Here is a 17,516-nt window from a genome sequence, read left to right as displayed (position 1 = left end):
TGGGTATGTTATTCCAATATCACCACTGGTCTAAGAGTATTTAGATTTTTTTGAATATTAAAGATTCACACAACATTTTGGGCTATAAGTTTCCACAACTTCTCAAACTGACACCTAGCTTTATCTGGTTTCTCCAATTTTGTTTCAGTTAGAATATAAAATAGTTTTTATAAAACTGTATGGTATCTGATTATGAAAAAAAATTAGATGGGGAGGAAGGGCATGTTAAATACAACAGTGATGGTTTTGATGACTTGCCTATAAAAATAAGGCTAAGTAGGAGGTATGAAACTGAGCAAGAAGATCCCTGACTTTTATTGTGGACATGAGTCATAAAGCCAGGTCTGGTCCCTTCTCCAAGGCCCTCAAACAAGTGAGCTCACTGTCTCAGAATTCAGTCTGGTCATTTGGTTCAGATATCTTATTTGCAAAATCCACTGAAACTCTTTAGGAAATAAATACATATTTAAAAGAATAAGGTACCAATTATGTTTCCAAAATATTGTAACCAAAGTTCTTTTCCCTTTTGTTTAGGTATTTTAATCTTAACATCTAAAGATCTGTTTCTGTTGTTCATACAGTGAGTTTTCCACTGCATTTTGAAAGTTAAGATAGTGATGTGAAATAGACTGCGGTTCATAAACTCTGGGTTTGAACAAACTTTTGCAAGGTTATATCGACAAATTTTTTTAAACAAAGAGTAATTCTTTAGTTATTGTTAGAAAATCTCTATCAGATGTTAAAGATGGAATACTTTTAATTGAAGGAAAACCATACTGTAAATTATATGTTATAAATTGTGAGAATCAGTGTATGCTTTACAAAAAGAAAATGGAGCCTGTTGATTATAAGTGTAGTCTTGTATATACACTATATTTATATGTCCCTGTTTCTGCAGCCCTTATTTTGAATAAACAGTTGTATTACATTTCAACAGTTGAATGGATTTCTCTTGCAATTTTAAACAATTCATCCATTTCAGAATAAAATCCCGAAGACAGACTACCATGCAAATTGGTAGTAAAACATGGCCATAATATTGGATAAGATGCAGTTCTGTTTGCTGAGAACTCTTTAGGTCTCTAAACTTCATAAAAGTTTGGATGGATGGAATTTCTGAATGGTAGAAACTTTGGGTTTTTACGGAGTAAGTTATGTAGGTCTGAGATAGTTTTTGCTTCTAGGAATACATTTAAGAGTTTCACTGGAACAAAATTGAAGCAGCGACTTGGTTTTCTCGGCACCATTCCCTGGGGATAAAGGATCCCAGGTAGATCACTCACTTCCTCCACTGGGAGTTGTTAGTAATAGGTTGCTATCACAGGGGTGGATATCCTCCGGGAGCAAGGATGGTGTGCAAATCTTTTCCATTTTCCAGTAACCTATGGTAGTGCAAGATGAGGTTAGGACATTGTCACATGTTTATGTTAATTCAAGCTTATGTTAACCAATGAAGGCTTCTCATTTGGAACTAAGAAGCGGACCAGTTAGCCTGGTTGGACGTAAAATAAGCATGATAATGGCATGGAAGAGAGAGTTAAAACTTAAAAGTACAGCATAATTAGAAATATCTGTGAAAATTAACATTGCTTAATAAAACATCGAGATTAATAAAACTTAAAATTAATAAATAAATTTTAAGTTAGGTTTCAACATGTTGATTTCTGGACTTCCTCCCCTCACAAGGTTGTCTTACCCCTTCTTTTTAGGTATTCCGCGATGAGGGCAGCTATATGAATGTAACACATAGCAGCCTGTAAGAAAAAAGAAAACAGTTTGAGAGGAAGATTTTACCATTTATTTAATACTGTAGATTTTACTATCTATCTTATTAGGATTAATCCTCCAAGGTGAGTCAGTATTCCAAGTCAGAATATGTAGAGAAATCCTTTCCATGGTAGAACCGGAAATGAGAATCAATTAGATTTCCGAAAAGTTCACCATCAAGAATAAAATGCCTATTTGGGAATTTTTTTGGTTTGTTTTTCTTGTTGTAGTATTCAGGTGGGTGAATGAGCTGGCCTGAAGAATTTTCACATAGAATTATCTTCTTTCCTTAATATCTATGTCTCTCCTCTCTCTCTAAATAGCACCTGGATATAAACTGGAAGTAAAAATAAGCCATCTTCTTACTTTTTTCTACTTCCAGTAATGCCCCCCTTAGAATTTTTATTGCCTTTAAAATGGTAGCCGCACAAGGCAGTACTTGATAAAATAGTGTGACCTAATGTATCACGTGTGCTTTCCTCAACCAGATTATTTGAGCTACATTTTTTTGTTCTGTAAAATCTCCTGCAAAGCCCTCAAACACTGCTGAACACAGAGTAGACCCTGACCTGCTGAAGAGTCCAAATGACTTCAGCTTTGCCTTTTGAAGTTTTATGGAGACACGCCTCCATTTTCAGGGCGGTCCAAGGGAACTGGGGCTGCTCATTTTTGTCCGCACCAAACTGCTACCAAGTGAGGCCTCTGGTCAGATCTACCTCCATCCCAGAGTCCTTCACATGTATTTAGGACTTCAGTTTTCCTACACAAATTCATCTCTTCCCAAAGAGGGCACAATCCTGGGAATACAGTAAAGCAGAACTTCCCCACTTGGTGTCCGGAAGCCACTTGGGTGCTGTGAATTGCTGCACATAAATCCTCCCAGTGTTTAAACAGACGTTAAAAAGTTACCTATTGTGATACACCGTATTAACAAATTGAAGGAGAAAAACCATATGATCATCTCAATAGATGCTGAAAAAGCTTTCAAAAAAATTCAACACGCATTTATGATAAAAATCCTCCAGAAAGTAGGCATAGAGGAAAGTTACCTCAACATAAGAAAGGCCATATATGACAAACCCACAGCCAACATCGTTCTCAATGGTGAAAAACTGAAACCATTTCCTCTAAGATCAGAAACAAGACAAGGTTGCCCACTCTTACCACTATTATGCAACATAGTTTTGGAAGTTTTAGCTACAGCAATCAGAGAAGAAAAAGAAATAAAAGGAATCCAAATCAGAAAAGAAGAAGTAAAGCTGTCACTCTTTGCAGATGACTTGATACTATACATAGAGAATCCTAAAGATGCTACCAGAAAACTACTAGAGCTAATCAATGAATTTGGTAAAGTAGCAGGATACAAAATTAATGCACAGAAATCTCTTGCATTCCTATACACTAATGATGAAAAATCTGAAAGTGAAATTAAGAAAACACTCCCATTTACCAGTGCAACAAAAAGAATAAAATACTTAGGAATAAACCTACCTAAGGAGACAAAAGACCTGTACTCAGAAAACTTTAAGACACTGATGAAAGAAATTAAAGATGATACAAATAGATGGAGAGATATACCATGTTCTTGGATTGGAAGAATCAACATTGTGAAAATGACTCTACTACACAAAGCAATCTACAGATTCAATGCAATCCCTATCAAACTACCACTGGCATTTTTCACAGAACTAGAACAAAAAGTTTCACAATTTGTATGGAAACACAAAAGACCCCGAATAGCCAAAGCAATCTTGAGAAAGAAAAACAGAGCTGGAGTAATCAGGCTCCCGGACTTCACACTATACTACAAAGCTACAGTCATCAAGACAGTATGGTACTGGCACAAAAACAGAAATATAGATCAATGGAACAGGATAGAAAGCCCAGAGATAAACCCACGCACATATGGTCACCTTATCTTTGATAAAGGAGGCAAGAATATACAGTGGAGGAAAGACAGCCTTTTCAATAAGTGGTGCTGGGAAAACTGGACAGCTACATGTAAAAGAATGAAATTAGAACGCTCCCTAACACCATACACAAAAATAAACTCAAAATGGATTAAAGACCTAAATGTAAGGCCAGACACTATCAAACTCTTAGAGGAAAACATAGGCAGAACACTCTATGACATAAATCACAGCAAGATCCCTTTTGACCCAGCTCCTAGAGAAATGGAAATAAAAACAAAAATAAACGAATGGGACCTAATGAAACTTAAAAGCTTCTGCACAGCAAAGGAAACCATAAACAAGATGAAAAGACAACCCTCAGAATGGGAGAAAATACTTGCAAACGAAGCAACTGACAAAGGATTAATCTCCAAAATTTATAAGCAGCTCATGCAGCTCAATATCAGAAAAACAAACAACCCAATCCAAAATGGGCAGAAGACCTAAATAGACATTTCTCCAAAGAAGATATACAGATTGCCAACAAACACATGAAAGGATGCTCAAGATCATTAATCATTAGAGAAATGCAAATCAAAACTACAATGAGATATCATCTCATACTGGTCAGAATGGCCATCATCAAAAAATCTACAAACAATAAATGCTGGAGAGGGTGTGGAGAAAAGGGAACCCTCTTGCACTGTTGGTGGGAATGTAAATTGATACAGCCACTATGGAGAACAGTATGGAGGGTCCTTAAAAAACTAAAAATAGAACTATCATATGACCCAGCAATCCCACTATTGGGCATATACCCTGAGAAAAGCATAATTCAAAAAGAGTCATGTACCACAATGTTCATTGCAGCTCTATTTACAATAGCCAGGACATGGAAGCAACCTAAGTGTCCATCAACAGGTGAATGGATAAAGAAGATGTGGCACATATATACAATGGAGTATTACTCAGCCATAAAAAGAAACGAAATTGAGTTATTTGTAGTGAGGTGGATGGACCTAGAGTCTGTCATACAGAGTAAAATAAGTCAGAAAAAGAAAAACAAATACCGTATGCTAACATATATATATGGAATCTAAAAAACAAACAAAAAAATGGTCATGAAGAACCTAGGGGCAAGATGGGAATAAAGACGCAGACCTACTAGAGAATGGACTTGAGGATATGGGGAGGGGGAAGGGTAAGCTGGGACAAAGTGAGAGAGTGGCATGGACAGATATACACTACCAAATGTAAAATAGATAGTGGGTAGCAGCCGTATAGCACAGGGAGATCAGCTCGGTGCTTTGTGACCACCTAGAGGGGTGGGATAGGGAGGGTGGGAGGGAGAGAGACGCAAGAGGGAAGAGATATGGGGATATATGTATATGTATAACTAATTCACTTTGTTATAAAGCAGAAACTAACACACCATTGTAAAGCAGTTATACTCCCATAAAGATGTTAAAAAAAAAAAGTTACCTATTGATTTATAACCATCACACAGTGGCCTCTTCTCATGTGGCTCTTAGGGGTGTTAACCTTTCCAGTGCTAGTTCAGACTAGCTGCACATGAGGACAGATTATCCCAACCTGAGTTGACTCACCTCGATGGTGAGTTTCCCCATTCAACTCCAATTCCAGGGAAGAAATTTTAACACACAGAACACCAACTTATATAACTCAATTTCCAGACACCCTTACAACCACCCTCCTTAGACTCAGGCTTTTAGCGTTTGGTCTCCATTACACATCCTACAACTGCAGGTGGCCCCCAAGACACTGGCTTTTATTTGATATTATTTACATGGAGTTAGGCATCCTTGAATCCTACATGCAAACGTAATGCACATAACATATAATTAGGTCATATCGACATTAGTGGGGAAATATGATAACTTTTTATATTCCTGCTGTAAAAGATAATCCAATCATCCTGATCAAGAGGACAACTAATGAAGAATGACTGAGTCTTTGCTAATCACCTCGGATAAGTCTCCGTTTCTCGCATGAATTTTGGCCATGCTTTCCAGCCAGGTCCTCCGTAGCTCGGGGGTGCTTGCGTAGGAGTTTGCCAGGCTGTACTGGAGATCCACCAGCATCTCGGGATCCTTCTCATGCTCCTTCATCTGAGCCGTGGCCATTAAAACAGTCCTTATACGTTTAGTCAGATCTTTCACCTCTGCTGGGAAATTGCTGTTCTTTGGAAAACAGAGAGCCTGGGTCATTATCTGTTTAGAACCCACAAATTAACTCACTTCAAGTTACGTTTTTAGCTATGGCTTGGCATCACAGTCTGGTGCATTCTAAATATTGTTCACAGATATGTACATTCTTTATGGACAAACTCTGTGTATTGTGATTGCGGCTGTACACATTTGAAGATGAACTGTAGTAGATTCCATTTTGTCTCCTAGCCTACCTTCTTCTAGTAATAGCATCCCGACATCCTCTAGCATCCTCTCTGGCTCTAGTTCACATAATTTGAATGGGTCGACTCCATTCCCAGGCACCAGGGGTGACACATGATATGGGCCTGGCCAATCAATCATATTCTTTTATACTCCAGGTCACAGTGATTGGCTTAGGGTTGGGCATATGAAACAAGGTTGGATCAAAGAGACTCAGTCCTGGGACTTTAACTGGCACTACAGAACAAGGTGCTTTTCCCACCCATAGAATACTACCATTGTCCTCAGAATTTCTGAGAGAGTAAGCTCATGGGGAGAGCCTACCTGTAAATGAAGTAAAGGAAGAAGAAAACTGAACTGAGAGACAAGGAGAAAGGCAAAAATAGAGGCGGTAGGGGAAGGGGATCTGAAAACATTATTTTAATCCCTGGGTTCAGCCATGCCTGACACCAGGCTCTATCCCTGAACTTTTCAGTATTATAACTGGAGGACAAGTCTCCAGAAAGTTTTTTGTTTTTTTTTAAAATTTATTTATTTTTGGCTGTGTTGGGTCTTCGTTGGCTGCACACGGGCTTTCTCTGGTTGCAGTGAGCGGGGGCTACTCTTCCTTGCGGTGCACTCGCTTCTCATTGCAGTGGCTTCTCTTGTTGCGGAGCACGGGCTCTAGGTGCATGGGCTTCAGTAGTTGTGGTTCATGGTCTCTAGAGCGCAGGCTCAGTAGTTGTGGCGCATGGGCTTAGCTGCTCCGCGGCATGTGGGATCTTCCCGGACCAGGGCTCGAACCCGTGTCCCCTGCATTGGCAGGCGGATTCCCAACCGCTGTGCCACCAGGGAAGCCGCTCCAGAAAGTTTTAAAAGAGATAAAATGAATTTGACCGAGAATGGGATTATGAGAGAAACACTGTATTCCTTGGTATCTGATATCTGTGGTTAGTTTTCTTGTTAAGCATCATTCAACCCCGTATCTTGGAAATTCCACTTAACTGAGTATATGCTGAAAGTGTAAGAGCTGATTATCCATTCAGGCAAGTGGACTCAATATAAGTACTCAAAGGGTCAATAAACAAAATACAGAATTTGTATTTTTTATGATTTTGGTATCTCGCGAAAAGAATCCAGTTTAGTTTATTCCCAGTTCTTTAAAAAAGTCTGCAAAGCATTTCTTACTTTCATTTGCTTGTCTCCATTAGCAAAATTATTGGTAATTGCAAGGGAATGTTGAAACCGAGAGCCTCCAATCCCAGCATCAGCTATTAACTGGCTTACGGCCTTGATGAGCTGAAAGAGAAAAGGAAAACGAAACCTCAAAAGCAAGTAACTCCGAAATACTAGTTGTATAGAAATCCACTGAGTTGGATGAATGTATCATTAATTTCTCCCTGTAGGCCCAATGAATGTGCTCAGAATCTGGTGGGATTTGGCATCCTAGAAACAATCATGGTCCCTGAGCTGTGTATTCTATGATTCTATTCCCTGGCAGAAGAAAGGAAAAGTACAGGTGGAGTTATGGGCTTTGCTGATTTCTGCCCAGCTGCACTCTTTCTATGAATCAGAACTGAGTGTGATGGGCATCTTTAAGGAGGAATCTGATGGAAGAGTTGGGAACTGGTTGCCCTGGAAACAGTAGGCTTTTATCAATGTTGAAACAGATGAGTGGTTTTAACAACAACATTAATGGAAATTGGCAGCACCTACTTGTAAGTGGGACCGGACAATTGACTTTTGCTTGTTAAATTCAAAATTCTTCCTCATAAAAAAGTATAGAAGTGCTGACGCTTCCGTCTGAGTTGACCGTGACCTGTGGTTGCAGCATTTTAGGACTTCATAGCAGAATGATCCACACAAGTCGGCAGGCCCTTGGAAGAACGCTGAAGGAAACTACGGAAACAGAAGTGCTGGTGAAGTGAGCAAATTCCTTCATTTTGCTCTGTTCATTCTCAAATTTTAAAATCCCTTCGAATAAAATCTTTCTTTCTTTTTTTCTTAACCTAGACTTTTTCTCCCATTTGCAGGTGGAAGAGGATATAATCTTATTTACTGAAGTCTATGTTAGTATTTCTTTTTTTTTTTCCTAGAAATAATCATTCTCTACTTTGTAAGTACCCCTTGCATCAGTAACGGATGACTACCCAAAGCAATGGAATGAGAGCTCTGAAATAGTTTCTATTCACCCAACACTGTAAAGCCACCAGAGTCCTCAAAGGTGGACTCTCCTGTTTCTAATGCAGAACCTCTGACTTGGCAGGAACGGACATCACAGTTGATGGTGTATATTTTACCTAACTCTCTGCCACAAACACTGAGAACCCAAAGAATTGATGGCCAGGTGCTAATTTTATTCCCTTTTGATATCCAGCAGATAGGCTGCCGAGGCTGTGAACTTATTTTGAGACCATGAATCAAATAGTTTAATAAAACCAAATAAATTGTCTAATAAAAACAAATAAATCAAATAGAAGGAAACTAACCTTCTTCCCTCGATACTGAGAGATGTAAGGATTAATATGTGTTTATTGTCAGCAATAAACACTTCACTGAGCTTTTCTTGAAACCTGGAGGACCCTTACCTTGCATACAAATAGCCTCAAAGAGGCAAATACGTGCTTCAGTGCTGTGGCTGATTGGTTGACTTGAAAAAAGAGCATGTAGGTATCAAAGACCCTTTTCATCATTGAATTTTGACATTCAGATTGTTGGAGTTGTCTCTGGAAATTTAACACAGCAGTTATTTAGGATGAGTGAAAGTACACCTGGATTCTTTCAAAAAATATTTACTCTGGACCTACTATGTGATAGGCACAATTCTGGGTGTGGAAATAAAGTGCTGAATAAGGTCTATGTTCCCAATGAAACTTACATATAGCAGTGATTGAAAAATTTACTAAATAAGAAAATAGAGTAGAATGATATATGATGGAAAGTAATTGCTTTGGGGGATAAGATTACTTTATATAGGGTGGTTAAGATCTCTCTAATGGATGAATTGACATGTGAGCTGTAAAAGTCAGCCATGGGCAGATCTGGGAGGATTGTCCAAGGAAGGAAAAACAGTTGGTACCAGGGACTTGAGATGGATCTGAGCTTATGAGTTCAAGCAGAGAAAAAAGAGAAAAAAGAAAAAAAGAGAAAAAAGAGCAGAGTAGCCTAAGCATGGTGAGTGGGGCAGAGTCGGGAGAGAGGTAGCAGATGTGGCCACAGACAGGCAGGTCCTCAAAGGCACTGATAGACCGTGTAAGATGTATGAGATTTGATTGACATTTCCATCGAGCAATAAAGAATTAAAATATGGATTTTGGTTTTTCGACCGCCATGCTAACATTTTACTTGAAAATAAGACTTTCTTGCTATAATCATTCTGTTTGGTGCAGACTATTCAACCGACCCAACTTTTTCTAATTTAACCCTTAACATTTGAAAGCTCATTAGGTTGAGCTAATGTTTTTAATAACTTCATTGGGGTGTAATTGACATAATTTCTATAGTTCATATTTTATAAAATTTTATATTTTATATTCTATTGTATGGATATGTTTCAATACCACTATTTTAAAAAATCCATTCACCTGTTAATGTACTGTTGGGTTGTTTCCAGTGTTTAATTATTAAAAAACAAAGCTTCTATGAATATTGATGTACAAAGCTTTGTGTGAACAAATGCTTTTATTTTTCCTGGGTAAATTCCTAGTATTGGAATGGCTGGTCACATGATAGATTATGTTGAACCTTCATTCCAGCATACTTTTTTTCAAGGTGTTTGTATCATTTCGTATTCCCACCATCAGTGAATGAGAGTTCCAGTTTCTCCATATCCTTGCAAAAACTTGGTATGGTCAGTCTTTTTAACTGCAGCCATTCTAATCGTAGGTAGTGGTATCACTTCACCAAAGATATAGAGATGGTAAGTAAGCACACAAAAAGATGCTCAACATTATCACTCTGTTTTCTCTAGCTGCTGTATCTGTTTATCTATTGTATCTAGCTGTCATTTGTCTCTCCCTTTGATACTGAAAAAGTAGAGTCACATTCTCGCTCAGCCCAACTTGCCTGACAGTAAAGCAAGAGAAACAAGGAAGAAAGATTGTCTCTTATTGGACAATAAGGAAATATGTCTGTGTGTATATCAATTGAGCATTTGCCAACTTCTGATAAATTCTGAATCTCTTCTTTAACATGTTTTCCACTCACACTTAGGTTGATTTATGTAAGGTTAATACATTTCATTAAATGTCATAAAAACCTTAAAAACGTATTCTTGACTTCACATGACTTTTCCACCTTTCATTTTATCATATTACAGAAGAAGTTACAGTCACACTCACCTGGTGGACCTGAGTGAAGAGGGCTAGCAGGTCTAGAATAGTCAGGCAAACCTCTGTAGCAATATTGGCCTCTGTGTCCACGTGGTGCACGATGTCTATTTCATTGGAGCTGCCTACAAAATAAAGTAGAAAATGCATAAATGTCTGAGACAAATCTTTGTACCCTAAAAAGAACTTTTTTCTATTACAACATAGTCAATGTTTACTGGTGTTTTGACGAGTAATTTTATTAAATCAAGGTGCTTTCATTTGTTCACTTTCTTTATTGGCTGAAGCAAAAACAGAGATAGAGTTTTTAGTGGGCGCTATAGACTGAAAGTTTGTGTCCCTGCAAATTCATATGTCAAAGCCCTAATCCACAATATGACGGTATTTGGAGGCAGAGTCTTTGAGAGGTAATTAGGTTATGAGAATGGAACCCTCATGAATGGGATTAGTGCCCTTATAAAAAGAGACACCAGAGAGATCATCTCGCTCTCTCTGTCATGTGAGGACACAGCAAGAAGTTGGCCATCTTCGAACGTGGTTCTTACCAGACATCAAATCTGCTGGCGCCTTGATCTTGGATCTCTCATCCTCTAAAACTAAGAGAAATAAATGTTTGTTGTTTAAGCTACATAGTCTGTGGTATTGTGTTGTAGCAGCTCAAACTGATTAAGACAGTGTGTGTGCCCTTTTCATTTGTCAGCTATAGAGTTTCCAAAGGACCAGAGTAGTCTGTTGTCCATTATTTCTCACTACTTTTCCATTGATTCAGCCATTGGTAGAGTCATATTTCCTCCATAATCAGTCTGGGTCAAGTTTTATGGTCCTAGATTAATAGACCAAACGTAGAGTCTCAGTGGATGATCTGCATTAATGGCCTCATCAGAAAGGGATTAAATGTATTTATAGGTTAAGGCAAATACCTTCAAACAGCTAACTGTGGTCACGTGTCCACAATCAAGAACACTTACATGATACAAAAACACTGGATCCCATTTTCTCCTCATTCACACCTGGAATGTGTGCAACACTGGATTCAAGATGGCACACTTGCTGCTTCTAGGACATGGACAACTTTCTCCTCTTCCCAAAGAGTGGACAATAATCCGGTTGAGAGGGGCCACCCTAACCCCTCACAATGCCAAGTCACTTGGTTCCAGAGGAGCTACAGTGAGCACACTATGTTGAGAGTTTTACTTTTCCCCTTTCTCCTCATAAGGACACTACTTTATTTTAGATGCTTCCTGCTGATTCTCTCCTCCCAGAAATGTTCCTCAGGCTACAGCAAGCCTGAATACCAGTGGTCTCAGGGGCACAGCAACATTCTTTACATTTCTGAAACAATGCATTTTATGTCCTGCACACATCTAGAGAAAAATGATAACCATCTTGTTTCTATTATTTCTGGTATACTTACTGGTCATGGTATTGTCTAACATCTGTAGGAGTTTAGGATGAGAAAGTGCATTTTTGCCTCGAATTATCGGTAAAGTTTGTGATCTGTGCTGCTTCTGTCCTTCATGACTGGAAGTGGTGTGCATCCTGAAAATGAAATGACAAAAATGCTTAAAGTCATAGGGATATGATAACCAAATTTGCATTCAAATTCTCTTGATTGAGTCAAATGTTAAAAAATTTTTGAATAGAGACTTTTTATTAAAAATATGAATTATAGGTGACATGATGAGAGGAACATTTAAAAGTACTTTTGGAGAAATTTTATTTAAGCCAAAAAAGGGTTCAGAATGATAATAGATACTAAAGGATAACAGACAAATAATAGATACTGAATTAAATTCTGCACAAACATATTCATTATTATTTAATGAAATCATGGGATTCCATGCATGTTAAGTTGGTTATTGGTTGATCAGAAAGGCATAGTCGTAGACATTAAGAAAGTGCAATATTATATAGCTCAATTGTATCAATTATTTTTAGGAGGTAAAATGTAAAAAAGTAAAATCTAGTCTAAAACAACCCTTTGTCTCCTACTTCTTTGCATTTGGAAATTCTTACAGGATTTGTCTTTGCATTTGTGTCATGCCCACAGCAGGGCTGGCATATGATCCTTGTTGGGGAGAGAGCTGAGGGGGCTTCTGAGCTGCTGCTTTCCCAGAGCAGGGACAATGGCCAGGGCTCTTATTCAACGCCCCTTGGCACTTCTAACTGGGGGAATGAGGAAGTAGGAATATTTCCTGTTCCCGACTTTCATTTAAGCTATCATTTCATTTAAGCTTTCATTTAAGCTATCTTATGGCCAAGGTCATAGAAAATTTCTTTGAGGAAGGCAGGCAATAGGAGATACTGAAGAGTCAAGCCTAAAAAAGAAGCAACTTTTTCTCTTTGTCTTACTTCTCAAGGCTTATTGGATTCTGGCTAAATCAAATGCTCTGGATGGATTGGGACCCTAGAGATCTAACTTTGGCTTTCAGTAGCCAGGAGAGTCTGGGTCATTTCTGTAGCTACAAGGAATAATGGGTTTGGGGCTGTATGGTTTGGGGCTGTATGGCTTGGACCTTTGGGACTGGATTATTTCCAGGTTTTGCGTCTCCTTCAGTCTGTAACTCCTGGAGGAAAAGCCATGGCTTCTGGGAGGGGAGTCGTGAAAATGACCAGGACCTGTCCAGATGGTTTAGGGAGGAGCCTAAAATCTAACCCACCAGACATCTCCAAAACTGCAGTGACCTCAGGTGGGTTACGACTGTCATTAAAGTAATTGTTTATAGTCCTCTACTCAACTGCCATTTGTCTTCTCAAAAGGGGACCATTTCAAGGGGTCCCCATGGATAAACAGGCAAAATTTATTTTATGGTTTATTAGCTATATACTACATTCATATTTCTTTCTAAAGCTCTTTCCAAAATATAGCCATTTTCATATTATACATTATTATGATACTCCTGGGGAGAATAAATCAAACTGGAGAAAATTTTAGCAAAGAATTCTGATTTACTAGACCCAGAGGAGCTTTAAGGTAGGATTTTAGGGCAAATGTTTCCTGTAGGGTAGGTTAATGAAGGGTGACCCTAGGCTTTATATACTATCCTAATGACTAAAAAAATCTAAAATGAGCTTACAGGGCCAGCTATGCTTCCTACTGCCTTTGACCCTTTAAAAAACACATTAAGCTCTAAGAATACTGATAAATTATTACAATTACTAAGAGGAAAGGGGAGATATGACCTCACATTTTACTTTGTCACTAGATTAGCAAACATTACAATAGGCATTTATTGGAATTATGTCTTTTCAGGTTCAATTAAATTAAGATACTCATTGACCCTATAAAAGGCATTGTACACTAGGTGCACATAAATAAGGCATAATCTTTGCTTCTTAGGTTTTCACAAGCTAGTGGGGCAGAGAGGGACGTACCGACAAAGTTTCTTCAGAGAAACATACAGAGTTACTTTAGATCTGTTTTTGGTTTGAGATATATATATATACACAGACACACACACACACACATGCACGTGTGTGTGCATATGTGTGTATTCACAGCCTATATATATATATATATATATATGTACGTATACACACACACACACATCCATGTACACTCACAATATAATTTTAAATATCAAGCAAATGTGACAGTACCATTGTGGCAAGAGGCCAGAAGTCTGGCAGGATGGATTAGATCCTTTGAGAGTTCCATTGTTTTGGGTGGACTGCACGAATTTAAACGCAGCAGCAATTTTTCTGCAAGGAAAACTGAAGTTTTAATCCTAGCTCAGTGTTTGTAATTGATATATGAATTAAAAAAACGGCAACTGACAAAGCGATTACTGAACAATGAAATATTCCACATGCTATGAAAAATAAAATCACATTTTCTTCTGGAAATGGGAAATTGCGGGTTTAGGGAAGATGCCAGGGGTACCGCCGTCTCTCATGAGAAAAGGATGACAGCACAGTTTTCCAGATTGTTTTTTTTTAGTTCATTGGAAGTATTTTCTTAAATAGGTATCTTTCAAGTTATATTCATATAAAGATGGATAAATTAGTTGAGAAGGTACATGAAATGTGGTTTCCTTTCGGAAATGTGTTTTGTGCTTTTTCCCTGGACAGCTTTAACTGTTCCTAGATCTACTACGGCTATAGGGTAACCAACAAACTTCTATGTCTCATGTGAGGTCAGCCTTAAAATCCTTATTTGCATTTTAAGATTTCTAACATATATCTCTAAGTCTAACCTGATCCATTAATAATATGTCATAATTTTTTTCAGAATATCAGACTAACCTTTTGGAATTTAAAATTATTACCTTATTATGTTACGTTTTCCTAGATATCTGAAATTTTGAAGACAAACACTAGAAAGGAAAAAAAAGTCACATTCTAATTATTCATGCCTTTTTATTTATACAAAGTGTTCATCCAAGTATATTAAAAGAAAAATATTAAGTTTTCTTTAAATAGTTTATGCATTATTACTGATAGATCATTCACCATATGGTACCTAGAATGAAAAATGGTATACTAAAGTGTTTTGAAGATTCTAGAAAAAAGCGTTATGTAATCAACTCTAAAACTTACTCCAAGATGCTGAAGAAGTCGGAGACCTCTGGACTGGGTGCTCTTTGCCAGTAGGCAATCAGAGTCTCTGAAAGGAAACACCGAGTAGCATGAGACTCTTTGAAATTCAAATTTTTTTTTTCTTAAAAATTTAAATTTAAAGAACTCTCTTTACCCTCTGAAATTGTTTTCATAATGTGAAGAAAGCACATAAGAAGACTCCTGGTTTCTGCTTGATCTAACTTGTCAAATCGAAGAGTTGAGCCTACCAAAGACAAGGGTCTTGGGATCTAGGAATGAAGAACCAATTAGGATTGAGTAAGAATAGGAGATTGCTGACTGGTAATATGCTCGGTAAGTTTGGGAGGGAAGCCGTACCTTTTCACAGTTGTCAGTCTTCTCACTGCTCTTCTCATTGGTACTTGGGTTGGAGTCAAGACTTGCTAACGAAGCTCTGGAATCAGCATGGTTTACTGTAGAAATAGCTATTGATGAAAATGCTGTAAACACAAGCCACAGCACACAGACGGTAATGAGATGTACGGGCACACAACACAAAAAGCTAAAATGATGAACCAAAAAGATGTTGATCACTCAGGTGGCAGCAGTATTGTGAAAAGTTGACATAATAGAGTCTGGGATTGGCATGAAAGATATGTAACTTTTAAAATATTATTATAACAGCCATGCCAGCATTAAGGATTTAGGAAAATTTAGACCATTTTAACTGGAAATAAAGCTTTTTCCTTTGATTTCTTAAAAAGCTTTTTAAAGAACGTTTCTGTTTTAAAATGCTTAATAAAAGTTCCTAATGATGCTTTTGGGGAAGAAGCTTTCAATTTTTGACAGTTTTTAAGAAATTAAGATGACATTTCCAAAATAGTTCTTAAAAATAATCTTTGAAGTTGAAGGGCTATTATATTTTAAAAGGCCATATGCAATGAAACCTCCAAGATTGTCTCCAGAATGAAACAATTTGATAACAGCGGAGAAGACTGCTCCTTGATCAAGTAAAAATGAACACTAAGTAGAAGAGGAAGTTGCTGGACGGCATGCAAAGAAATATGTAACAAGACTCTTCAGCTATATAAATGCAGTATACTTTGTCACATAGATTATGTGTAATGAATTATGGAGTGGGTAAAACGCACAGTGATATACAATGTAAACACGGATGAGAGTTAAACACAACTGTCTGGAAGGTTTGAAGTACCTGCTATGGAATTTAAAACATCTTTAGAAAATGATGTGTCCACAGAGTTTGCATGTTTCATAGCTGACTGGGTGTGGAATCCTCCATTGGTGCTGAGGTCATCTCTAGACCCCTGTATTCAAAGCACAGAAGAAATTAGTGGGAATCATCATATTTCAGCATTGTAAACCCACATATGCCTTCTTCGTTACACTTTCAATTAGATGATACGTGATTTGATCTTTTATATTTCAGCAAAATCTTGTGCCAAACTAGGCAATGAAAATTAATATAGTTAAACCGTACTCTTAGTCACAGTTTAATTTCTTACGTGATTTAAAAAATTTTTAACAATGTAGTAGAAACTATCTTTTAGATATAGACTAAATGGCTGGAATGGTTATTGATAAATTCACTGATTTAAAAAAAATTTTAATTGAGGTATAGTTGATGTACAATATTATATAAGTTACAGATGTACAATACAGGGATTCACAATTTGTAAAGGTTATACTCTATTTACAGTTATTATAAAATATTGGCTATATTCCCCATGTTGTATAATATATTCTTATAGCTTATTTTATACATAATAGTTTTTACCTCTTAATCCTCTACCCCTATTGCCCCTCACCCCCCTTCCCTCTCCCCACTGGTAATCACTAGTTTGTTCTATATATAGCTGTGAGTCTGCTTCTTTTTTTTGTCATATTCACTAGTTTGTTGTATTTTTTAGATTCTACCTATAAGTGATATCATAAATTCATTGATTATATTATAGATTATATACCATTATTATCATGGATTATCTTATGTATATTACTATTATTAAAAACTAGATTTTAGGTACGTATTATAGGCCAGTATCTATGATGAATGTTCTTTATTCCACAATTTAATCCTCCTAAGAACCTGGTGATACAGGTATTCTCTTCCATTTTATAAATGAGGAAATAGAGGCTTAAAGAAGTTGGATAACTTATCTAAGGTCACATAGATAGTAACTGATTCTATTGAGATTTGAACAAGGTCTAAAAAAAAAAATAATTCCAAAGACATAGCTCCTAAGTTCTAGATGGTAATATCTTGCCTAGTACTGGATTCAGCAGTGCGTCAACTCATCTGGGAGCTGAACACAGTCAAAGGATCTCAAGAGGGTTGTCGTGAAGTCACTAGGCTGGCTCAGTGGAGCAGGGGTGACAAAACAGGCCACTCCTGGGCTGTGACTACAAATAAGGCACGTGGCTCTACTGACACCAGATGGGCCTAAACCCGATGCAGAAAGGTGGTGGGGAAAGGTGTACACTGAGGATGGGGCCATGAATGCAACAGAGGAACCTGGTACAAACTGGAGAGAATTGGAAGGTGATGCAGAGAACAGAGGACAATGAAAACAAAATGCTGAAAAGATGGCCAAGTGGAAGGCGTC

The 17,516-nt window shown here is 37.6% G+C and overlaps 1 protein-coding gene across 13 annotated transcripts in view; it reads right to left on the bottom strand.

Annotated features, from left to right (window-relative positions):
- DOCK10 (dedicator of cytokinesis 10) overlaps positions 1-17,516 on the bottom strand; it is a 279,437-nt gene that overhangs the window by 21,298 nt on the left and 240,623 nt on the right. For 5 of the 13 annotated variants that reach the window (XM_068544330.1, XM_068544324.1, XM_068544327.1 and 2 more), the window contains 14 exons: positions 16,109-16,220; positions 15,274-15,395; positions 15,071-15,185; positions 14,917-14,983; positions 14,646-14,693; positions 13,978-14,091; positions 11,792-11,916; positions 10,390-10,502; positions 8,638-8,775; positions 7,766-7,948; positions 7,238-7,348; positions 5,645-5,860; positions 1,697-1,754; positions 1,284-1,382 (listed from right to left, as the gene is read on the bottom strand). In XM_068544330.1, coding sequence (XP_068400431.1) covers positions 1,284-1,382; positions 1,697-1,754; positions 5,645-5,860; positions 7,238-7,348; positions 7,766-7,948; positions 8,638-8,775; positions 10,390-10,502; positions 11,792-11,916; positions 13,978-14,091; positions 14,646-14,693; positions 14,917-14,983; positions 15,071-15,185; positions 15,274-15,395; positions 16,109-16,220 — 1,621 coding nt within the window. The remainder of the gene's footprint in view (positions 1-1,283; positions 1,383-1,696; positions 1,755-5,644; positions 5,861-7,237; positions 7,349-7,765; positions 7,949-8,637; positions 8,776-10,389; positions 10,503-11,791; positions 11,917-13,977; positions 14,092-14,645; positions 14,694-14,916; positions 14,984-15,070; positions 15,186-15,273; positions 15,396-16,108; positions 16,221-17,516) is intronic. The other 8 variants (XM_068544331.1, XM_068544335.1, XM_068544326.1 and 5 more) reach the window with 5 other exon arrangements.

Source organism: Eschrichtius robustus, chromosome 5 (genome assembly GCF_028021215.1).
Source record: "Eschrichtius robustus isolate mEscRob2 chromosome 5, mEscRob2.pri, whole genome shotgun sequence".
Lineage (NCBI taxonomy): Eukaryota > Metazoa > Chordata > Mammalia > Artiodactyla > Eschrichtiidae > Eschrichtius > Eschrichtius robustus.
The sequence above is the reverse complement of the archived record's forward strand: the minus strand, read 5'-3'. Positions and strand labels throughout refer to the sequence as shown.